This window comes from Miniopterus schreibersii (genome assembly GCF_964146895.1).
Source record: "Miniopterus schreibersii genome assembly, chromosome: 2".
NCBI lineage: Eukaryota > Metazoa > Chordata > Mammalia > Chiroptera > Miniopteridae > Miniopterus > Miniopterus schreibersii.
Window position 1 is genome coordinate 105,322,926 of NC_138102.1, and position 26,285 is coordinate 105,349,210.

Below are 26,285 nucleotides of genomic sequence, written 5' to 3' on the forward strand. Positions count from 1 at the left end.
AAAGTACTCCTTTTGCTTGTTGATTTTATTTCTGAGCTCACTGACCTGCCTTTCTGAGTTGTCTTGCATCTCCCTGAGTTTTTCCAGAACTACAATCTTGAACTCTTTATCATTTATATGTAAATCTGCCATGTCTTTGAGTTTGGTTTCTGGAGATTTTTCATTCTCTCTCAAGCTCCTTTATTACCTTGATTATTCATGGTACTTGACAGGTTGTTTCTCTGGACATTTAAGGTAACTGAACTATTTTTTTTATGTACTGCTTTATTTTTAACAATTCAGCAGGTTGATAAGTAGAGGTCTTTCCTTTGTTTTCCAGTAAATGGTGAAATAGTACACATTTTGTTTTCTCTTACCAGCTTTACTGGGACCTCCGGTATCTTAGTGGGGCTGTGTTGCCTTGGCCCTGGAGAATGCCTCCTATTTCCCAAGGAGGTGGACATCCCCTCGTAGCTGAGTTGTCTCAGTCTCAGAGCACCAACTCTTGGCGGGATGTGGCTGGTATTGGGGCTCTGGGCCTGCAAGATACTGGTGCTCCCTCCTGTACACCCAGAGGCTGACAGCAATGCCTTGCTGCCCCCACCAGGTTCCACTGCAATGAGCGAGGGCAGGCAGGAGGCAGATTGGCTCCTCTGTGGCTTTGCGCTTTTCCTAGTAATGGTGCCCATTAGACCTCATTTTCCACACATCTGTATCTCCACTGGTCACTGGGTTTAGCCACAGTGTACACAGGTGACTCAGGCCAGAATATTGTTTCTGCCCCTCTGGCCCTCTAGGACGTCAAGTGGGTGCACTGCAACCCCAAGTCTCCCCTGCTACTGTGTCTGCTAAGGCTACAGCGAGCTTCAAGCTCTGCCTAAAACTCCCTCCGTTTCCCCACAACCTGCTCGTCCCAATATACCCAGCTTCAGATGTATCAGAGTGTGGATGTCTCAGACATGTGTGTATTGAGCAAGAAGTCCTTTGTGGAATTATATAGTTTGTCCAACCTGTTGTAACTTCAAGGGTAGTTGTAACCAAGAGGTCTTACTCACTTGACCATGATGCTCAAGACTTTCTTTTTTAAGAGCAGTTTTAGGTTGAGAAGGAGGCACGGAGATTTCCCATATACCTTTTTAAATCAATATATTTTAAGTCAAATTAGAGAACTATTTCAGACATAATTTTTTCAAAATTTTCTTTCTGCCCTTTCTCACTCTTTTATCTTTTTAAAGTTCCAGTTACACATATGTTAGCCCATTTGATAACATGTCACTGAGGCTCTGTTCATTTTGTAAAAAGACTTTTTCTCCTTGTTACTCAGACTGAATAATTTCCATTGATCTGTTTAAAAATTTAGAGACTCTTTCTTTTGACAGCTTTAATCTGTCATTGAGACCACCAGTGAAATTTTCACTTCAATTTCAGTTTTCAATTTTCATTTTTTAAAAATAGTTTTCCTTTCTTGAAGGTTTCCTATCTCTTCTATTGTCAATATGACACTTTCCTTTAAGTCTTTTAAGCATATTCATAACAGTGACTTTAAAGTCTTTATCTGTTAAATCCATTAGGGCTTCTCTGAGTTGATTTCTACTATATGTTTTTGTTCACTATGGGTCATATGTTACTGTTTCTCTGCATGTCTGGCAATTTTTAAAGTCCAACACACCATACTGCAGATGATACATTGTAAAGGCTCTGTATTCTGCTATTTTATTCTAAGGAGCAATGATTTTTAGTCTAGTAAGTAATTCAGTTAATAGTTGATCTTGATCATGTATAGGATTTGGATTTATCCTTTGATAGGGTGATCTGTTAAAAGCTCAGGGTATTTCCCAACCTCTCTATCTTGGTGAGAGTCATCCCCAGAATTCTATGTCTAGTCCTATAGACTTTCTGGCGGCTTTAAGTTTTGTTAGGCTAGATCTATAGTAGGCTTTAATATAGGTCATAATTTCTACTCCTAAACCCTAGCTTTTCTGTTATTGCGGCAAGATGTCTGAAGTTTAAACAGGACTTTGCTACTTTGACTGCGTTGCAAGTCCAAATTCCCCAGCATTGCTCTACTTCCAGTATCACAATTCCACTTTCATCCCCATATCATCCAACCTCTGCTAAGGCTTGGGGAGTCTCATCCAGGGAATGTGCACCCTAGTCCTCAGCCAAGAATTCATGGATATCTGACCCCTAACTTCTCAGTATACTGTTTATATATGTTACTTTTTTTATTTATTCAGAATATTTACAATTATAGTATTAAGAGATCTGAGAAGGTCACCTAGTCAAAGAACTATATAATTTTTAAAACCACAGGGATCTTAAGAGATTTAGGAAATCCTTTTATTTCAGAATGAAAAAACTACAGACCTGAAAAATTAAGTGTGAATTGGATTGGATTTTCAGTTGTATTGTTTTGCAAATATTCAGCCTCACCAATTTCAAAGTGTTTTCATTACTTCATCTCATTTAATCCTCACAACAATAAGGTGGGTCCAACTATTATTATCCCTGTTCTATGGGTAAGCAAACTGGGTCAAAATGTAAACACACCCTTTGGTACAAACAGCATCTTATAATACTGTTGTACTCAGGATCCTCTGATAGGAAAAGGTTATGCTTAAATGAATAAGTATCTTTTACATCCAAAGCTTGAGGGAAGTTTTTACCCATTTACAGAATGAGTAATTACCTACATGATATTCTCTGAGGAACACTGAAAAGGAAGATCCTGAAAGGAGATTTTTTTAAAAATCCGAAACACCAAACACCTCTCATACTGGTATATTAGTTAACAGATTTTCTTACCATCGCAATGGGTATTGCCATTAGGTTAAGGCATTAGGTTACCTACCTAAAACAGTTAACCTTTTAATTGAGTCATATATATTTAACAGAAGAGACTAGGGTTGACACTCCACCTCCAGTAGAGGAAAAAATAAAAAAATAAGTAAGAAATAGGTCAGTTATCCCACTCCTTTCCCCTTTGGCTGAAAGGATGACCTATATTCTTAATCTGATCCCTGTACAGGGGAGGACAGTCTTGCACACAAATCATATGTTAATAGGGAGAGAGAAAGAATTATAAAACCTGGAAAAGGGAGGCACTTTAGGGGCCTTTATCAAAAAAGCTCAGTTCTTTGCTTGCTACTGAAAGATTACTCCAGCCATCTGAGCCTTTTTTACATGAAAAAATCATCAGAATAATTTATAAAGAATGTGGTTTCTTCTGTTTGGAGGTTACACCTGACCTAAATGGCTAAAAGGTGGAATGGACTTAGGTGTAAGGGAGGAGAAAGGCAAGGAATATTTAGGGTAATTTGCAATTAATTCCAACTTAGGTCACAAGAAAATAAAAATATTTGAAGAAAAGTATTTGTAATACACATGCCTCATCTTGTGAGAAGCTGAGCATCATTGTCAAAATTTAGAAGCAGGAAGAGGTAAGGAACTCTAATAATTACTCCATTTAATAAATATGTTTACACTACTGTCCTATAACAACTCAGAACTCCAATTAAAACTGTTTGTTCTGACGAGGAAAGATATTAGAAACAGTCCAGATCACACATTCTTTAAGGTGGATAGCATAAAAAAGTTGGATATCAGGGAAGAAAATGGGAAGGCAGAACTAAAGAGTTAACTAAGACTAAGGAGCAAATCCCAAAGTCCCAAGGGATATGATTATAGATCATACAAACTTTGCTTTGTAATTTTAATTATGATTAGTCCCACTAGTGTAATTTGTTTATAGCTATACTGTACATATACTTTGTTTTCTTTTTTCAATTCAAGTGTAGGGAGTTTTTATATTAATTTATGTGATTTCCTATATGATATTTAAACCTTAATATTTTAGTTCATTGTGAAAAATGACCTAGAAGTCCTATATCATTTGTCTAATGACTCTAAAAGCATTTGGTGGAAGTATAAATAAGTGTGGCTTTACAAAAAGAACAGGTGTTCTTATATTGCTACTAGGCTATAATTTGCATAACTATTTTCAATTTTGCGGTTAATTTGGAAGACGGTTATAAATCCACAAGTGGGTTTGTTTTTTTAAAATGCCAGCAACTCTACAATAAATTTTAAAATGAAATACTATAGGATACCTTGAGATAAAATAATTTAAAATAAATTTTTAATAATTCAGGGTATAATAGACTGATCACCTAATTATTCCATCCCCAAATAGCCTGAACTTTTTCCAGTAACTATTTTCTATAGCTTTCTTAGTCCTAAGCATAGTCTATTTTTCTCTCTTAACAGGCAAGAATTTTTTAAATGTCAGAATTCAGATTATATTATTATTTTAAAATGTATTTATTGATCTCATAGAGAGGAAGGGAGAGGGAGAGGAAGAGAGAGAGAGATAGAAACATCAATGATGAGAGAATCATTGATGGGGGGCCTCTTGCACACCCCCTACTGGGGATCGATCCTGCAACCCAACCCGAGCATAACTGGAAATTGAACTGCAATCTCCTGGATCATAGGTTGATGCTCAACCGCTGAGCCATGCCGGCTGGGCCAGATTATATTATTGGACTCCTGTTAGGTACATATAAAAATTTATTTTCTGTTTGTGGGAAGTCAGATGTTTCTTTAGCCAAAAGGCATCTCAAGAGTATATACTTTAGCCCACAGAGGTTTGGATTTCTCTTCCAAGTTTAACAATGGGATGCTACTTATCAATCAGCTCTGGATTCTCAATGAAACTAAAGAGCTCTTCTGCCACCTCCCCTAACAAACCAGTTCTCAGAGTACTCAAATTCATAGTTTGATAAAAATTTTATTCCAAATGAAAAATTAGTCTTTTAAGCTTTATTTGTAATGGTGAGACTAGCAGGAGTTTAAACGCAGGGTAGTAAAAAATGAGTCAGCTCATCTAGAAATCTTAATAGTGAAGCTCATAACCTGAACTAATACTTAAAATTTATTATGGTTATTAGAGTAGACATTTATTATTTTTCCCCTTCTCCCACTCATCCTTTCTTTCTTAGGAAAAGGGGCTAACATAAAAGTGGAATAAAAAAAATAATGGCTAACAAAACCACAGCACAAGGAAAAGAAGAGCCAATGTGGGAACTGCCAAGAAAAACATTCCTTCTCTTTAGGGCTAGCTAACCAGCTCACATGCTTCTATTGAATAATCACTGGCAGGCTACCAAGTGAACGGTTTCACATCTCCCCGAACTCAAGGCCACCATTTATCTGTAATAGATACTCAAAAATTATAATCATAAATGCTAGGCATGGAAAAGAACTATTAAGACATTCCTTTTGATTTGACTAGGTCAGGATTATTATAAAAAACTAGACTATTCTCTAGTGCTTTACCAAAGAATTTTTTATACAAATGGGCCAAAGCCTTTTCCTCAAAAAAAGACTTCTTATTCTAGATTCAGTCATATATATGCATGTTTTGGTATCTTTTGCACATTGCATTGCCCTGATATTTCTTCTACATTTCAAGTTCTCCAAAAGTAAGATATTGCCTTTCTCCTTTTAAATTTTGCTTAAATAATTTTGTTTTCCTGCAAATCATCACCAGGAAATACTTAACAAGCTAATAATGCCTACTATTAAGTGCTCCCTGTGCTAGGCACTGTTCTCAATTCTATATATTAATAATTTCTTATGTTATTGTCATGAAAACTATATGAAGCAGAAACAATCATTATTACCATTTTTAAAATGAGGAGACTGAGGAATAGAGAGGGTAAGTAACTTGATGAAGTTACAGAGCTCATAAGTGCTGGAGTCAGAATTCAGACTCAGTCTCTTTTATTCCGGGAATTATCCTCTTAGGAGCTGCCGTAAGTAATTAGAGGCAGATATCACGCAAAACTACTTGGAGGAAGTTAAATCCTTACAAATTGACATAGGAATGAAGTAAATTCTGAGCAAAGTTGTAGAAATTGAGACACCCACAACACTGGACAGACGATTAGCACAACTTGTTCAATATATGGAGAGGGGTCCCGAATGTCACAGAAAAATGTCTATTCCCTTGGGCAGCTTCACAGTGAAAAGGAATAGAAAGTTCATTACCAGAATCCACAATCTGTCATTCATAGTGTTTTGTGTGTAATTATGCTTAGGTTAATTGTACAGTTTTCAACTGAGTTTTTATGAGTCATTACTTTATATTTACTTTTATGCCAAAGTTTTAAAATCTACATTAAAAAAAAATAGGGTTTTAATTCACTGTTCTAGATGAAAAGAACAGAATAACTGTTGCTCCCCACACTTGGTAGAACTAAGTGGCTTGGTTTGCAGGGCAATGCAAATAGAGATCACCTGTTAAGAACCACCAGTCTCTAGAGGATTAGGCCTAAAGCACTGGGGTAATTTATTCAAACAAGGCATTAAACAACTATTATAAGATTGAAAATGAAAGACAAAAACAGGGAAATATAAGTGCAAATTAAAGCAAGAACTACTTTAAAAATTTAAGTTGATAAACTTGAACGACACAAAACTTGTGGAAAACTTAAGAACATAACATGATGCCACAGTAATAAATCCTGAACAATTGAAGAAAGTGATAGAAGAGATATGTCATCTGTTGGAGTCAGGTTTTTACACTTCATTTCCAGAACTTTTATTATTAATGTTTATTAAATTTCTATACTACTTATATAAACGTCTCTGTACACTTTAATTACTTATCCCATGCCTTACTGTATACAAGTGCTTGATCCTACCAAAAAAAGTTTTGCTAATCATAGTATTTTTCAAAAATGTAATCTCCAACCTAGGTTGGCAAGGGAAGTTCATAATACAGTTTAGTACTGTGGCGTGAAAAACAAATTACACACAGTTCCCTTTGCATGGTTTAAAGTCGAGCATTCTTTAGAAAAGTATTTCATATCGTTTCAAAGTCCTAATAATAAAAGAAAATTCTTATACAAATAACACTACTATCTTCCTATAAATAGTCATTTGAACTTAGTGGGAAAGATTTGACAAGTCAAGTCAAGATATTAATACAGAGAGAAAACAAAAACAAAATACACACACACATACACACAAACACAGTTGTTTTAGCAGGACCATTTTCTGTTTTGAAAAATCACATATGATACCTTGTTTTCCCCCAAATTATATTCACCCTTCTTCAATTTTCTTATTTACTTTAAGCGCTGATTTAATTTTCTTAACTCTATCTTCTACCGTGTTCTAGGAATGGTTCCCAGACCTCTTCAAATCTAATGACTTTACTCTTTATCACCCAAGAGTTATGTCTTCTACTCCACATCCAAAATATCAAGCTTCGAATTATACAACCCATGACAAAAAACTTGTCTTATACCTCTTTCACTAACTTGCTCCTGAGAAGTATATTTGTAAACATTTCTCTCATGATGACACTCAGAACCCTAACCTCTCCCTATTCCCCCAGCATATCAATCTATTTCTGCTTCAAATATTCACCACTTCGAAGACCAAATCATCTGTAAAGCTTGCTAAAAGGTTAGAATCTCTTAACCTTGCACTGTGGCCTAATAATCCGTTATGAGCAGATGACATTGCAACATGTGCTTCCTCAATTCTTGGGTTGCTGTCATGATATCACAATAATCATGTACCATGAAAATTCATACTAAGGCAAGATCCTCTACTACTCTATAATCCTGGTATTCAACATTCATTGATACTTCAAAGTTGCAAGAAAGAAGAGGTAATGTTAGCTTAAAGAACTAGCTGGGGTGAGAAAAGTTTGTTTACATTAGGTCAGAGAAGTTGCACATTTATGCAGAGAAGAAGGATCTAATAGAAGTGAGTGAGGATTATGTGAGAAAAAAATTAATGGAGGAAGAGTGCAGAGGAAGGATGAGTGCTTAAAATCTGTGATAAAGATAAGAAGCTAGCCTTACGAAGAAGAATCTCATCTGAGACAGAAGAGAAGACCAAAAAAAATACAAAAAAATACAGATAACTGCAGAGGCAAAGGTAACTGAGGGATCCCAGGACAGACTTGGTTTCAGTAAAATGAGAATGGATAATCAGGTAGGGGTGCGGGTTGGGAACAGTAGAGGAGACAGTCCTACTGGAGTTTCAAAAGAGATACTTAGTCTGAGGAGGACACCAGAATTTTTCAAAGTCACAGAGAAAAAAAAGAAGCCTCTATTATGTACTAGCAGATGTATATATGCTTCACAAAAAATTACTATGTCAGAAAACCACAAGATGTGGGGCAAGTAGGAAAATATGTACAGCAAAATCTTGCTAAAAGTGACGATTTTGTAAAAACTGACTGGTGAGTGTGGTAAAATGTTAACTGTTAAATATGGCAGATAGGTGTGCAGGGGTTCATTATACTATTCTCTCTACTTTTATTTACCTTTGGAAATGTTTATAATAAAGAAATATTTTTAAAAACCGCCTAGCCATCATAGGATCTCAGGACCAACAGTCATCTCAATAAGCTCAACCACTTGCCAAAACTTTCCAGAAGATTTGAGAAATTTCAGAGATGGAATTAGATACAGATACATATACTATAGAGGACTTTTATATTCAATGAAGAGGAGTAAAAAAATAATTCTGTTCGTCCAGGATTTGTTCCAGATTTGTTCTGGGGAGTGAGAAATACAAGTCAGCACTGAAAGCCGCCCAGCAGCGTGAGGGCTGACGAACAGGCGGCAGAAGCAGGCAGCGAGGAAAAGCGCTTCCGCTAATAAGCACGGGTACGAGGAAGAAGACGGAAAACACTTACTTCATCTCCAGAACTTCCTCCAAGTGTTTCCTTCTCTCTGCCCGAAGGTTGGTCAAGTGAGTTTCCTTTTCTGCCAGAGACTGTTGAGTCGAGGACAGCTTTGCTTTCATGGACTCGAGTTCCTGCTTTACCTTCTCCATGGCCATCAGCAACTCCTCCACCTGCGGTGGACACGGAAAGGGAAAGCCTGAGCCTCTGATGGGTTCGGTCCGAGGACGGGGCGGTGGGCAACTCCCGGGTCCACAAAGCTGAATACGCACCCATTAAAACTTCGGATCAGGCATATATATCAAGAAAATATAGCAAATACTGAATAAATCTCTGATCATCCCTCCACTGTAATTCTTTTCAGTTTCGGTCATTTTCTTTTTGATAAATGCCAAGGACATACAAGTTCAGGCATTTATTTAGAAATGGCCCAGAAATTTCCATGGAAATAACAATAGAACACAGATAAAGATATAAAGAACAAAATTATATTAACTATTTATAGAAAAATTTTAGGAAATAAGTGATATAAATTTGACTAATGACAGATTTAGTATAAACATAAATGGTTTTTCTGTTTTACATCATTAAAAAGAATCTTCTTAAAGAAATAGCTGGAATGCAATCAGATAACTTCTTGCTCTAAAGGCAGAAGTAGAATTTTTCAAGGAAGCAATAAAATACATATAATATATAATAAGAGAGCAGATAGAATACTTTTAAAAGACCTGAAAAAACACTCAGGAGAAGAAGACAGAATACTAAACCATGAAAAACTAAGAGGTAGATATGTACTTTACAGTAATTTCTGGGTGGTTCCCAAATCAGATTTAAATAAACATGTTCATTTTACTTCAGAAGCAGAAAATATGCTGATAAGAGACGGTATTATCAAAAACAAACTTCAGTCAGGTAATCAACCAGCCAACTGCACCAATCATGAGAGTTTTTCAGGCTGCTGCTTGCAAAAAATAATTCTGGTGACAATAAACCTTTTGAGAGGTAGAGGTGAGAGAAGGCAGAGATAGGGGATCTTCCATTCATTGACTCCTACATAAAACCAATTTGTGTGACAGTAAAACTAAGAGCAGTCTGGAGACAAAATTGCAATATAGCAAATCAGAGTTATTAACAGACCCCCTTTAGTACCTCATACCTAACCAAAGTCTCCATGTTGATTGGTAACAGCTGCTAAACAATGATAATAAACAGATAATTATGGATTTTGCTTCTTTGTGTACCTTTTCAGACATCATCAAGTTAATGTACTTAGCTAATAGCATCTGCAGTCCCAGGTCCTGTGAGAATATATATTATGCAGATCTCAGATATATCTTCACATATCTGCTACCTTTACATAAACATATATCACTGTCCACCCTTTTGAAAACTGCCAATAAAAATTATTTCACTTTATCAGTTTAATTCATGTAAAATCTTATCTGAAACGGAATTGAACTGATATACCAAGGTATGTTCTTATGACACAAAATCAGTATTGGATAGCATCACTTATACAAGCTCTAATATAGTGTGGGATGTGTCCATCTTTTATGAACTTATTTTAAACATATCTCAAAAAACTCTCCCTCCCCTCCTGTCCTTTACTACCCCAGGCAAGAAATGGTACCAGTTTCTTATATAACTTGGAGACATATTCCGTGCATACTCAAGTAAGCATGTATAAATAATGTCACTAATCATCAGAGAAATGTAAATTAAAACCTCAATGAGATATTACCTCACACCTATCAGAATGGCTGTCATCAATAAATCAACAAGGATGTGGAGAAAAGGTGCACTGGTGCAAGCACTGTGGAAAGCAGTATGGAGTCAAACCCCAAAATTAAAAATGAAACTAACTGCCTTATGACCCAGCGATTCCACTTCTGGGAATATATCCGAAGAAACCAGAAACACTAATTTGACAAAATATATACACCTCTGTGTTCACTGCAGTGTTATTTACAATAGCCAAGGTTTGGAAGCAACCCAAGTGTCCATCAGTAGACAGACAGCATCAATGGACCTGGAGAGCATTATGCTCAGTGAAGTAAGCCAGAGAAAGACAAGTATCATACGATTTTATTCATATGTGGACTCTAATGAACAAAATGAACTAACAAGCAGACTCATACAGAGAGAGCAGGCTGACAGCTGCTGGGGATGGGGGTAGCTGGGTGAGGGGGAGGGGAGAGGGACTAAGGAAAAAAAAGGAAAAGAAAAACTCACTGACATGGGAAACAGTGTAATTACTACCAGGGAAGGGGTATGGGGGAAGGTGGAGGAGGGTATGGGGGGGAAATGGTGATGGAAGATTTGACTTGGAGTGGTGAACACACAATACAGTGTACAGAATTGTGCTCCTGAAACCTGTATAATTTTGTTAAGCAGTGTCATCCATTATATTCAATAAAAAGAAAAAAAGAATAGCACTTAGCAAAAGTATTACAAGATATATACACTGGAGATTACAAAACATCATTGAAAGAAATTAAAGAAAATTTAAATAAATGGAAAGACATCATGGTCATGGATCAAAGACTTAATATTGTTAAGATAGCAATACTCCCCCAAACCATCTACAGGTTCAACGCTACCCTATAAAATCTTTAGCTGTCCTTTTTTTTCCCCCCACAAAAAATTGACAAGCTGACCCTAAAATTCATATGGAAATTAAAAGGAGCCAGAATAATATAAGCAATCTTGAAAAAGGAAAATAAAGTTGGAGGACTCATACTTCTTGACTTCAAAATAGAATACAAAGCTTCAGGGTTGTAGTGGCGTAAGGATGACAAAGAGATCAATGGAGTCCTCAAATAAACACTAACTTTTCTGATCAATTGTCTTATACAATGTCCCACATTTTGGATTCAGTTGACTTTTTTTTATGGTGCTATTTATGCTGTTCCTCTTGTTCTCCTGTTTCCTATAGACTGAAACTTGTATCTTAAGAATTTATTAGATTTGGGTACCATTTTCCTTTCTTTCCGACAATAGTACTCCATAGGTAAGGCTTTGCAGTTTATACAAAGAGACACACAGAGGTGTCTGTCTTGCTTTCAGCAATAGCACTGATTAGTGGGTGCAGATGGCAAGAGCCTGATTTCTTCATTATAAGTTTCTCAATCTTTTACTAAATTCTTTTATCATTTCAATAATAATCAGTGAAGTTAAACTTGTTTCAATTGTTTAGGGACCATTTGTACTTCTTCCTTGTAACTCTCCAGCAAATTTCTGTACACCAAGCCCCAACCCTCCCACCCCCACCCCAAGATTGTTTTTCTTATCTTTGTGGATTTGGAGTTTTAAACATATAATCTAGATATCAACCTTTCATCAACTACACGTGTAGCAAATCTCTTCCAGTTTGTGGCTTATGTGTTCCTTTCATTATGGTGTCTGTTTTTTAAATATTTATTTTTTTTAACTTAGAAAGAGAAGAAGGGAGAGAGGAAGGGAGGGGAAGGGAGGGAAAGGGAAGGGGGAGAGAGAGGGAGAAAGACCGATTTGTTGTTCCACTTATTTATGCATTCACAGATTGATTCTTATATGTACTCTGACTGGGGATTGAACACACAACCTTGGTGCATTAGGATGACGCTCTAACCAACTGAGCTACCCAGCCAGGGCCTCATTATGATGTCTTTTGATGATCAGAAATATCTTAAATGATCTGATCAAATTTATTAAGCATTTATTTTAGGATTTGTGACTTTTACATCCTGTTTAAGAAATCCTTTCCTATATCCAAGGTCATTGATCATGATATTCCCAACTTTTATATTGCCTTCAGCAGTTTGAAGTAGTGGTCCCAATTATTCACTCCTCTATAGTAACAGTGTATTTCCACATCACTGCCATGGCCTCATGATGGACAAAGTACATTTCTTTGACCCTAGATTTTGGTTTAGCGATGTGACTTGCTTTGGGCAATGTGATGTTAGCAAATCAGACACAAGATGAGGCTTGCAATGTGTGATTAGGCTGAGTTTCTACCATTGAGAAAAAAAAAATAATGTATTGAGTCTCAGCTGGGTCTTACAATGAGCCATGAGGACCACAGTCACCCAGCAACTAAAGCAAAGCCAGCCATGTTAACCCTCCAATCTACGTGACTGAAAAATGTTTATTATTACACGTGCATTAGTAAGGGTTTTCCAGAGAAGTAGAACCAATAAGATATAGTATATTGAATACAGCGTGTTTATGCGTACATATACACACATACATATACTATATTCAACATATATCCTGTTGATTCTGTTTCTCTGAAGAACCTTGATAAATAAATAAATAAAACCAAAATATATTAGTATTATATTTAGTAATATAATTCATTATAATATTAATATGTCATACTGCATTAATATAGTATGACTATATTAATATAGTATGACATATTGGTTCGTGTGATTATGGAGGCTGACAAGTGCCAACATCTACAGAGTCAGTAGGCAGGCTGGAAACCCAAGAGAGCTGATGGTGTTGTTCCAGTCCAAAGGCTGCAGGCTCAAGACCCAGGAACAGCAGATGTTTCAGGTCGAGTCCAAAGGCAGGCAAAAACTGGTATCCCAGTTTGAACATAATCAGGCAGGATTTACTCTTGCTCAGGAGAGGGGAAGACTTTTTTTGTTCTATTCAGGCCTTCCAATGACGAGAATGAATAAAGCAGGATGAGACCCACCCACATTAGGCAGGGCAATCTGCTTTACTCAAGTCTATGGATTTAAACATTAATCTTATCCAAAGACATCATCACAAAAACGCCCAGGATAGAGTTTTAGTAGATACCTGGGCACCCGCCCCGTTCAGTCAAGTTGACAAATAAAATTAACCGATCCAATTTGCTATGTTATTTTGTGATTGTCTGACTGAGAAGCTTTCAGAGTTTTAAAGTATTATATTTCACATTTAGTCTTTTTTTTTTTTTTTAAATATATCTTTATTGACTGTTCAGAGAGATGAAAGGAGAGGGAGAGAGAGAGGTAGAAACATCAATGCTGAGAGAGTCACTGATCAAGCCCACAACCCAGGCATGTGCCCTGACCGGGAACCGAACCCTGATCACCTGGATCCTAGGTCGATGCTCAACCGCTGAGCCACGCCCGGCTGGGCCACATTTAGTCTTTAATCCACCTGGAACTGATTGTTGCATATGGTGTGAGGTAGAGGTACAATGTCAATTTTCCCCATAGGGATATCCAATGTCTCAATACCATTTATTAAAAATCCATTCTATCTTCACCTTTGACATTTTTCAAGTATGTTTCTGTGCTTTCTATTATGGTCAACTGGTTTGCCTATTCCTGCACCAAAATTACATTGTCTTAATTGTTATAGCTTATAAGGCTTGATATCTAAGATGCTCAAAAGAGCATCTTGGCTATTCTTGAATTTCTACAAAAAATATTTGAGCCTACCATGTTCCAGGCACTGTTCTAAAACAGTTCACACAAGAGATATAATTAGGACTTCAATACAGTATCTTTCAAAAAGTTGTATGATTTTTCTCATAAATATCTCAAATATTCTAATGATATTTATTCTTAGGCACTTTATATGCTTTTTAAATGTTGTAGTAAATAGTATCTTATTTTTTTAAAAATCTGTTTGGTAAAGGTTATAGAAATGCAACTGATTTCTGTATGTTGATACTGTAATCCAGTAGCCTTCTTAAATGTTATTTATCTATACATTTACTATGTAGACAACCGTATCATATCTGAATGATAGTTTTTTCTCTTTCCTTCCAATCCTTATAAAATGTATTTCTGTTACTTGCCTTACTGCACAGCCTAGAATGATGACGGCATGCACTCTGTTTGTTCCTGATCTTAAAAGAAATGCTTAAAGGTTTATCCATAAATAAGTCCTTTATCAGGTTAAGGAAACTCCTATTGCTAGCCAGTTAAGAATTTTAACTAAAAATTAATATAAATTTTCTGCATTTCTTGAGATGATGTGACTTTTATCATCTTTTAAATAGGTAGACCATAGTAATTAAGATTTCCATCGATACCAATCTTAAAATCCTGAGATAAACTACACTTCTTCAAGAATATTTTTCTTTTTTACATACACTAATTTTTGATTGGCAATATTTTGTTTAGAAATTTTGCATTTATATTCATGATTGAGTCAGGCCTGAACTTTTCCTTTCCTGTATTAACTTTGTCAAGTTTTTATATGAAGTTATGCTACCCTCATAAAATGTTGGTGATCACTTATTCCTTCTTTTTATTTTCTAAAACTGTCTCTGTCAGACCGAAATGATTTGCTCCTTGTATGTTTATTAAAAACCACCAGTTTAACTCCCTCGGCTTGAAGTTTGGGGGGAAATGTATTACTGACTCATTTTTTTTCATGTTTCCTTTTTCACATTTTACTAAATTCCATTTTTCATGGCATTTGTTCATTTAGTCTAAATTTTCAAATGTACTGGCAAAAATACCTTTGTATCTTTTTTTAAAAAAATATATCTTTACTGATTTCAGAGAGAGGAAGGGGAAGAGAGAGAGAGAGAGATAGAAACATCAATGATGAGAAAAGTCACTGATCGGCTGCCTCCTGCACGCCCTCTATTGGGGATGGAGCCCACAACCCAGGCATGTGCCCCGACCAGGAATCGAATCACAATCTCCTGGATCCTAGGTTGAAGCTCAACCTCTGAGCCACACCGACTGGGCCCCTTGTATCTTTTTAATACCTGCAGGACTTGTAGGTATGAGCCCTTTATCATTCTAAAAATTGTTCATGGTGCCTTCCTTCTTTTTCCTTTTTAGTCTCACCAAAGGTCAGTCAATTTCCTTGGTGTTTTCAAACAACCAATTTTGGGCACTGTAAATACTGTTTTAAAAAGCAGAGAAAGATTGGTTGTTTATTAGATTCTCTACCATGAGCTGCCATGGACCTTTTCTTTTGGACTGCCAATATACAAAAACCAATTTTCAAGCTCAACAGCTTATCAAGCACTAATCTTTAAATTCCCTGTCTATTCACCCTCTGACATGAGAAATTCTTACTTTCTTGCCAACTTATGAATACATATTTTATTAACTATCTTCAATTGTTTTTGTGGAGTTATTTTCCCAGCGTCTATTCTGCCATGTTTATAGACATGTTTTACCTTTCATTCCATTCTTTCATTTACAGAATTTTGCCTGTTACTAAAACATAATTTTCTTAAAGATTGCTTAATTTCCCCATCCACTTGAGTGCCAGGCCCTCAAGGTATTTCTACCTGAGATCATACATTCACTTTAAAAAGTTTGAAAGCATGTTAGCATTTGAGGCAAGAATGGATAAACCAGGATTTCCAAATAATCATCTGATTTGTGCTCTGGCTCCAAGACAGAGAAACAGTCTCAAGGTCAAACGGAAATTCTTCGCACTTTCTGTTACTTTACCATAATCGCGGAGAACACATTTTACTATCTCTGTTTGGCTATCTATTCCACTACATGCCTACCACACAGCAGTTATTGTACAGTTTTGAGTATAGTTACTGAGAAATGATGGTAATGAAAGCTGAGTAGAAGAAAGAAGAGATACATACCACACTAAACAATGAAGAAATTCTCCACAATTTAAAAATGTGCTTGAGGTCACAGCACAATTTTCAAAAGCATATGTTTTAAGACATACAAAAAGACCAGGCCAAAGCTGGGATTCAAGTATGTAACTTAACTGCCTCCAGTAACATATTAAGGAGAAAACACAGGGCTTGATAGTCTGCAGTGCCAGCAGGACCAGATGGTTTGCTTAAATCACAAGCTAATAAACTTTTACTCAAAATAAGAAGGGAACAAATTATGACTTTACCACAGACCCATTTTCCTTAAGAAAGCAAAGTTACTGGGTGCTTCAGGTGCTGGCAAAGACTGCAACTTCAAGTTTCCCACCTTCTTCTGTTCCACACTGAGAGGAAAAGACTTTCTGTAGCTTCCAAGATGCTTATGGAAAATCTTGTTATAGTTTTTTGGGAGATTAAGAGGCATAAATCTCCAAAGGGGGAAAAAAACAACAATTAGAGGAAAAGAGTAGTAGTACAAAAAGAAAATTATCTAGAGGTTAAGTATTCGTCATGTAAGTCAGAATTTCATTTGAGAAGTCCACTATTTTCTTAATTTCAAGGAAATTCCAGATTAAGAACTACTCTGTTTTATAATTACAAAAAAAAACACACAAAAACAGTTGCCAAGCTAGAGGTGAGGGGCATTTTTGAAGTATTAGTGAGAACGTACGTTACATACATACATTCAACCATCCTCTTGTAACAAATACCTTTAGGTACCTCACAATCACTACTAATAAGGATTTGAATTTAGAGAATATGTAACAGAATTTTATGGTAGTGTTTATACTAGAAATCTCTTTTTCCCAATATGTTCTTTTGGCCAATGCATGGTAATTCTTTGACAAGATATATAACAATAGCACAGTACTTTGTGAATATGGAATAGCTATAGTGATTGCAATGATAATAGCAATAGCAACTTACAGTATATGAATACTTTGAAGTACTCTAAGTGCTTTACATATGTTGTTTTACTAAATCCTCACAATGATGCCACGAGGTTAATATTAGGTATTATTATTATTATCCTCATTTTTATAGAACAGGAAACAGGTTCAGAGTTTAAGTGTCACACCGAAGGTCATACAGCCAGAAGAGACTGAGCTAGGATTCCAACCTAGACAGTCAAATTCCATTGTAGTCACAGGTAATACCACTTTGCTACAATGTTATCAGTGTTCACAAAGTCCTAGAACAGCTTTCTACAAGTATATTTAAAGAATTACTCTGGGGAGTGTTCCCATGCCCACTTGTGCATCTTTCCATCCTTCCTTTCTGTCTCCCTTCTTTCCTCCTCCAAAATACTGATTTCCTACCATGTACCAGATGATATGTGTTATGCACTGAGAGCACAACAGAAACCAAAAGACATGTTTCCTATCACTCTACAGCTTAGAGTCCATAGAGATATACTAACGAATTAATAAAGTTCATAAATAATTATAAATTGTGAAGAGTTATGTAAGAAGTTACTGGAAGCCATAATTGTGAGTAACATGAGGTTCTGATCTATGTTTTAGGAGCCTAGAAAAAGTTTCCCCAAGAAAGCTGATGGAGAGGAAAGGGGAATTCCAGCTTCAGGTCCCAGAAGCTGAAACGTATAGTAGCCCTGAAGTGGGAAAGCACATACCTACAAGAGAAGATAAAAAAAATCAAAGTATCATAAGCCCTGAGAACAAAGGGGAGAAGGGGGCAAATGTGGCAGGAGAGGGAGGAAGGGACCAGATGTGCACAGGTCTCTTATAGGCCATAGTGGGTACTTTGCTTTTATCCCAAAAGCAACAGGAAGGTACCAAAGGGTTCTGACTAAATAGAGGAGTAAGAGGATTTAGAATGTTAAAATCAGAATTACTAAAATAATGGGCCAAGGAATCTAAGCTGAACAGAGAGGGAAGCAAAGACAGGCTAATGAATTAGAATACACCAGCAGACGGATAAGTTCAAATGATGTGGAAAGACAGGTGTAGTGGTAACACCTGAACAAGAAAGCTAAAATGATAGAAAACGTGACTAGAGTGGAAGATGCTTAATGAGTGAAGCTGGAGGTAGATTAGATTACTACAAGGTCTAGAATGCTAGATACAGAATGAAGAAAGTCAATGGAAGCAAAGACCATTGGTCAAGAAACTGAGAAGACAGAGTAACAAATGGGTGATCCATGTAGATTTTGAAGTCAGTGAGACAACAAAAGTCTTCAACGAAAAGCTTCGATGCTACAGCTAAATGACATGAGCCTTGAAGAAGCAACGATTCTTGTAAGAAGGTGATGGAATAATAAATGCCCCAGGAAACAAGGATGTGAGTCCTACCTCTGACCCTAAGATCAGAATAAATACATACCACAGAAAGGGTTGCTGGAGTTTCCAGGGGAGAGGCCAGATTACACTTCAGGCAAAGAAGGTGAAAGATGGTTCAAGAAAAAAACTTAAGAACGTATGTGCCAGGGCCTGGCACAGAGTAGGTAGATACTCAATGAATATTTGTTAAATGAATGAAAGAAGAGAGGTGAATCTGTGAATTTTGGTGACTTAGTAGGGAGATGTTAAAGGGGTAAGAAGGGTTGGAGAGCTGGGTTAAGGCAAGAAAGTACTGAACAATACAGGGATGAAGGTGTGGCGGAGGATGAATGATCAGGGGCTTATTTTTTAGACAATGTCTGATGAAATCCAGGATGAGAGGTACAGTAATATTAACTCCACTAGGTTCTTTGAAGAGGGTGGGCCCTGGTCCCACTGGACCATAACTTCAAAATAAATCAGATGCTATCAATAAGAATTTAAAAATTTTATTTTTGCTTTTAGTCCCCATTTACATGCATATGACTTATATTATAGTGCTGATTATAATTTTCTATCCCATTCATTGAAAATAAAATATTCTAAGTGATTCTTGAGGTAACCTAGTGGAAACAGATACCACTGACTTCAGCACTGTATCAAACTTAGGAACTGCCAGGTACCACTGCTATCTTTTCCTCCTGACTTTACGAAGGACACGTATGCGAGCAGGAGTCACAGAGGCAGCACCGAAGAAGAAACCACAGAAACCCCTATTTCCATAATTCAACTCTGGGAGTCACGAGACTTCTTCTCTTTTTATATATTGTTGCATTTCTCCAGTAAGTCAACACTGCCAAAGGTTTGTGAGAATAAAATTCACAAATGACACTTTAATTAATGTGCTCCATGGGTGAGGAATTTTCAAAATGTTTTTACTCTCTCTCAAAATATGGCTGACATTCCCATGAGACATTTAACAATGCCGGATATTTCTATAAAAGAATATGGTTCATAAGTATCCACATGGTTAAGATTGACTTGTAGATGAGGTAAATTCACATTGATTGGCTGGGTGCCTTCACTGGCAACAGCTTTAGGTTTCCAGTAATAATATGCTATGGTAACAAATCTTCAACTGAAAAGAAATTTTAAGAGTGGAAACATGACAATGTGAAAGAAAAACATCTTTTTCAAGCCATCTAAATTTTCCTTTAAAAAAAAAATCAACTCAGAGTTTGGGTAGATAAACGCTATAATAAGCACTCACCATTCCTAGGTGAAGCCTGAAAAATCAGACATCAATAAAATGTGCATACACACTTTCAAAGCAAAGAATATGTCCCCTGCTGCTATGACTCTCATGTCACCGATGTTGGAAAGAGGATCTAAGAAAGGACAGTATTTAACTCACTGCCAACTCTATTTAGGTGATTTTATTGGTAACATACTATCAAAAATAAAACTAAAAATCTGAATGAAAGCACTGAAAATTATTTTTTTAGAAGATTGTTACTTGATTAACATCTCCTAAAATTTGCTTATTTTTAGCAACAAGAAGACTATATCAGAATCAAGTAAAACAAAAATTAATAATTTCATGGGTCCACATAAACTCCATAGTTCCTAACTCTTGGAAGAAAAGACGGAAATAATCTAAATAACATCACCTTTTCTTTCTCCAGCAGCAGTAACAAAAATGTGGTAATCATAATCTTACACTCTTCTGCATGTGGGTCTGAGACTTCTTTATATTTCATTAGAGTTTATGAGTAATTCAGGAAAAGAAATACAAATAGAGGTGGAATGACAAAACTGTCCTTGAACTTTGAGCCCTGGTAAGTTCTCTTCTGAAAAAAATTTTTTTCTGCTTTGCTAGGAAGTCAGATAAACAGGATAAAGTGGGTGCTAGAAGGGCTGTAGAAGTTGTCCAGGTTTTGAAAGAAATTTTTTTCTTGGTTGAAATTATTTCAAGTGAAGAAATCATTAATTCCATTTTATTACAGAAAATGGCAATCCCTTCACTAGTATAAAGTCACCAACAGAGAAGAGAGCATTTAGGGCTTGAGCCCTTTTTCTGGGATCAGATGAACAATTTGAATCAAACAGCTTCATACGTTTTCCTTAAGTTTTCAACAATAAAAATAAAAGTTTACTGGCATTTTAACTGAAAATTTTAATCCTTATTTGCACTGCTGAAAAAATAAGTCAAACAGCTACCTGGAAGTAAACAGAATGATATTTCACTAATTAGAGACACATTTTTGTGGACAAAACATTATTTCAATAGAACCCCTGAAAAATGATTACAAAGAAAATATTGGTCAATGAAATGACAGTTATTTGATCTCATCAAAAGTTTACTCTTAGCAAAAGGAGAAAAATAAAAGGGTGGAATTAACTGTCTGGCAACCCAAGGACACCAAGACGGAACTCATAAGCATCACGTGAGTGCATGTGCGCGCGCGCACACACACACACACACACACACAGGATTATTGTGGCCATGATAAGAAGACTCAACACTTGTATCCTGCCTTTATAGCCTACCAAGACACTTGCGGGAACAATAATTTACTTCTCACAGATGAGGCTACAGAGGCTTAGAAAGAATACAGAACTTACCCTAAACCACACTAGTAAACAAAAGAAGAAATAGACTCCACATCACTTCACTTCTGGTTTAATGCACTTACACTAACCCTTATTGCCTCTTTATCTGTTCATTAAAGAGGGTGGAGATAAGAGGAAGAGACAAATGAGTGCCAAAACAGACATGCCACACACAAAAATTATCTGTAGTGTAGGATAAATCCTGCTGTGCAAATTTCTCTAGGAAAATATGTTTCAATGAAAACATCCAGGAAGGTGCAGCCAAGGAGAACATAAACTGCATATAAAAATCAGTGGGAAGCCATCTGGCGCTCATGACTTCACCTTCAGACGTATCTTGGATGACTGCCTCTATCATCAATAACTTGGTTTATCAAACTTCTCAGTAGGAGATAACAGAGTAAGGGCCAAACGCCCCAAGAACTCATTACAAGCAAACTAAATATCATCTGTTACAGATCTGCCACACAGATTCCAAGAGTGCTTCCCACCCAGTGCAGCGGTGCTTATCCAGTTTAGACAGACGTATATAAACATGTCTACTTTGAAAACCAATATCTATAGACTCTGGCACTCTTCTCTGTGGCTCAATTTTTGTGCCAAGGTTTTATTTCTTTTCCACTGCAGTTAATCTTTTCATTTGATTATAACTTTTGAAAATATAGATATGGTCCCTTTGTTGAGTAAAAAGGGAAATCTCAAGCTGAAATTCAGAGACATAGATATTTCCTGAACTTCGGGGACAATCCAATCATGTACTATCCTATCAAAAAATTTTCAAGAGGAAGAAACTATGAAACAAAAGACACAAACGCAAATGCATTTGTTAAAGAACTCGTGTAAATAGAATTTTTTTTAATTTTTATTTTTGTCATACCATCATACGTGGTCATTTTCTGGGGGCTTCAGTTTTCCTTCACAGTTTCTTTAGTTGTTGTCTACTGACCCCATCTGGTAAAATTATAGAGGACGTTATAGTGGCTAAAGCTTCTGCCAACTCAACTTTTTAATTTTATGTAAGGAAATTTTTTGAAGAAGTGGGAAAATAGATCCAGGCAAAAGAATCTAAGGATTCTCAGCTTTCATTCCTATATAATACATAGGGTGAGAAGGAAACATGTAATTAAGAAAAGGTCATGTCACTGAGTTATAATAACTTTAAATTCTAGCTAACCCTCCTCACTCTCACTTTACATCACATATAAAATCTCTATACTTTTACTGCCATGTTATTTATGAAGTATTTTTTTCTTTTTCAAGTATACTAAACATGACTCCATCAAAGGGATATCTTTTAGGGCTTTCAATATCCTAAAAGGAAAAATTCATGTTGCTGCCTTTTCCTTGTAATTCTGGAAGATGTTTGTTAGTATTCTAATCTTTTATTAAAAGTTTCATTAAAACTGAGATCTTTTTTGTTTTTAATACAAAGATCAGATAATTATTTCAAAATTGTATCCAGCATAACTAAGTAAGATTTTAAATAGTATAAGGTAGTTGAAAATTTTAACTACAGTTACTAGAAGTAGAGAAGTGTCCGCTTAAACTATGCCAATCAGCCTTGAGAGTATAGGTTTTAACTGCCAGCCATTCTTACTATAAACATTCAGAATCCGATTCTACTAAAGGAGGTGAAAACGTAAGAAGAAATTGAAGGAGAGTTTTAAAAACACACGGGGAGTTTCATTTTATCCATCATCTGACTTACTCCACATTTGTGAAGGTGGCTACTACAACATTAATACGGACTTTCAACTATTCTTTTGAACATTCATCCTCTGAGACATTTGAGTTTTCAGACTTGCTGTTATTTGAACATATTTGAGTAATTTCCATTAATAAGTGGAGTGAAATGCAGAATATTGGGTTGCCATTACTACACACTATATGATTCCTTTAAGTTAAAGCCCATTTCATACATCTTTGTAAGATCAAAAGGAGGAGAAGTCTAAACATGGAGATTTTTGCTATGGCAGGGTACAGCCATTTAACTTCTTTCAACAAGCCAGAGATGGCAGAATTCTCTTTGAAGTGGCAGCCCTGTGGCCTTTGAAGTCCCTTGTCAATTGCAGAATGGCTCTGGTGGGGTTTGTTTTGTAGCCAGCTGTCACCATGAAGGCAGACATGACGTATTTCCAGCAGTCTCACTTCAGGGTCTGTCAAGTGACTGATTTCATAACCAGTCACCATAACAAAGGAGATTCAAACTCATGGGCATTACAGCAAGAGTCTACAATGAAACTTACTAGGTTCCTCTTGACAGAGCTTGATTTAAATACTGAAACGATCATACAATGGCAAAGAGAAAGTGATTGTGAATTTAACTGTCACAGCTCCTAGTATTCTTGGAACATTAAAAAGTACTCTCCATATGTTTGTCAACAAAAGGTTTCATAGTAACACCTTACTTCCTAAAAATGAAATACCTTTGAACAATAGCAGCTTCAATCTTTGCACTGACAAAACAGATGACCTTCTCCAGAAATCAGTAAACTACTTAAAAAGCAGTTTATATTGCTAACTTACAACTGAACTTTTTTATAAGACTGAACAACTCTGTACAGTTTTGAGAAACATGTTTGTATTCGTAATACTTTCAGATTGCACAGCTACTCACCTCAGAAACCCGTATCACTACTGACATAGAAATCAGTTTAAGACTTTTAAGGGTAAGTAAAGAAAAAAATATTGAAACATGCTAAGAAACTTCTATAAACTATAACTGTAGCCCAGTATAGCACTATATAAAAGGAAGCAATGGTAATAATATTATAAATCTATTTTTAAGGCGAGGAGAGAAAAATGTTGAAAAACCTAATGTCAAATTTACTAATGATGATCAGAAATATCAGTCCCACTGGGAGGAAATAAAGTAGGATTAAAAGATTTTCAAATTAATTTGATAAAACTTTATGTTCGTTCTGTAGAATGTTTTGAATTTTTACATGTTTTTATGAACATGTAGCAGCTGAAGACTGATGCTACATAAGACTTTTGGCTATTCCGATTAGCCAAAAATTTAACAAGAGCAGGGCTAGAGTGCTGCACATTCATCCTATAAGACATAATAAGTCCTTTGATCCCTACATATGGATAGGTAAGGAAAATGATGATTTCTAAAGTTTCTTTTTCAATTCTTGCTACCATGCTTTAAAATCAAGCACTAAAAAAAAAGTTACCTGCAAATGCATAATATCTATACTAATTCTTTAAATCTATAATTCTGAAATCTTTGCACTTATCTGGCCAGATAAAGTGCTTCAAATCCTATGGAAAGGAACTGCAACAAAGAATAAAAACATGCAATAATTCAAATATTTTTTTGGTGACTACTATAAAAATCATAAAATTACCATTAAGCCTTAAATTGTTTAGTAAATAAAGTGATGCTGCTATTATTGGAGGGTGCAAACATTCAAGGGGGGTCAAAATAAAATTTCATTCATTCGCTCAATAAATATTCACTGAGTGCCACTGTGGACCAGATGGTAGATATTAAGGATATAATAATAATAAACAAGACACAGCCACTACGCTTAAGGAGCTTTCATTCTATTGGAGAAGATAGAGACAGTCCAAGAAATAGACAGTACGTAATAATACGGTGTTATAAAACAAACAGTATAGGAGCTGATGAAAAACATGGGAGGCAGATAACTCAGACTTGGAAGGTCAGATAAAGTTTTATGGAAGGAGAACTAGGATCTATCCAGACAAGAGGAGAGAGTAAAGATAAAGACAATGCTTCAGAGATAGGGAACATGTAGTTTAATACGTGCAAACCTTTCCTCATTCTTCTGAAAAAGGACCCAAGAGCACATATGCTCCTTTTCTGTCCAGGAAACATTAAATATATTTACAAAGTTACTGTTTAAATGATTAAATAATACTATTAATTAAGAAAGCAGCCTGGCCGGGTGTGGCTCAGCGGTTGAACGTCGACCTGGGATCCAGGCGATCAAGGTTCGATTCCCGGTCAGGGCACATGCCCGGGTTGCGGGCTCCATCAATGACTCTCTCATCACTGATGTTTCTCTCTCTCTCTCTCTCTCTCCCTCTCCTTTCTTCTCTCTGAAATCAATAAAGATGTATTAAAAAAAGAAAAAAAGAAAGTAGTTATCACAGTGACTGGCAGTTAACTGGCAATCAATAAATGTCAGTATCTCAAGCCTTATAACTGCATTAAGAGTAAGATACTATGTACTTCCAGTGTGTCACATTTTCCAGTAATAACTGAGTCACACATATGGAGTCACTGAAAGCATAGTTCGAAGACATGTAGAGAGTTAATTAACAGGTACCCTCTCAGTTTATGTGAACTTGAGATTAATTGGAAGAAGCCTCTATATTGTGAAAGGCTAACATAAAGTTAGTCAGCATATGTTATCTCCCAAGTGTGTATTTTTTAGCTCAGAGCGCTCTTCTGAACTAAATCCATATATTCAACTGCCTGCCTGACATCTTCATGAGAAAGGGCACAGCATCTCAAATTTAACATGTACAGAGCTGAATCCCTACCTTAAACGCCTCCTCCTCCAGTTCAATAGCCACCACCACCATGCACTTAGGTCCTCTCAGCCTCCCACAGCCCTCCCCCTAACTTCCACATGCAATCCATCAGCAAGTTCTGCTGAATCTATGTCCAAATAGATTTCCACCTCCACTGCCAACACCCTACAGTGCTCTGGATTGTGCAGTATCTGCCTCATAGGTACTCCCTATTCTAGCCTTGCTCTCCCACTATTCTTCATGTAACTGCCAGAATAATCCTTTAAAAACATAAAATGGATTTTTATCACTCTCCTACATAATGTTTTCCACCTGCCTCTCCAGTTTCATGTCAAACCATTGGCTCTTTCACTCAGTTACTCGCTCACTCATTCCCCACCTACCCACTCACCCACTTCTACTCAGTCTTCTCCACTGACGGGTTTCTTTTGGTTCCAAGTATACCATGATCTTCCCGTTATTAGGGAATCACACATGTGGTTCCCCTAATGGCTGAAGTAAACTCTTTTCCATTCTTAATCTAATTCCTATTTACTTTTCAAGTCTCAATTTAAACAGCGATACCTTTCCTGACCATTCAATCTAAATAAGGTCCCCTTGTTATACCTTTATAAAATAC

General features: G+C 36.3%; 1 protein-coding gene across 6 annotated transcripts in view; it reads right to left on the reverse strand.

Annotated features, from left to right (window-relative positions):
- ERC1 (ELKS/RAB6-interacting/CAST family member 1) overlaps positions 1-26,285 on the reverse strand; it is a 426,664-nt gene that overhangs the window by 178,306 nt on the left and 222,073 nt on the right. For all 6 annotated transcript variants that reach the window (XM_081130861.1, XM_081130858.1, XM_081130859.1 and 3 more), the window contains one exon: positions 8,702-8,862. In XM_081130861.1, the coding sequence (XP_080986987.1) occupies positions 8,702-8,862 (161 nt within the window). The remainder of the gene's footprint in view (positions 1-8,701; positions 8,863-26,285) is intronic.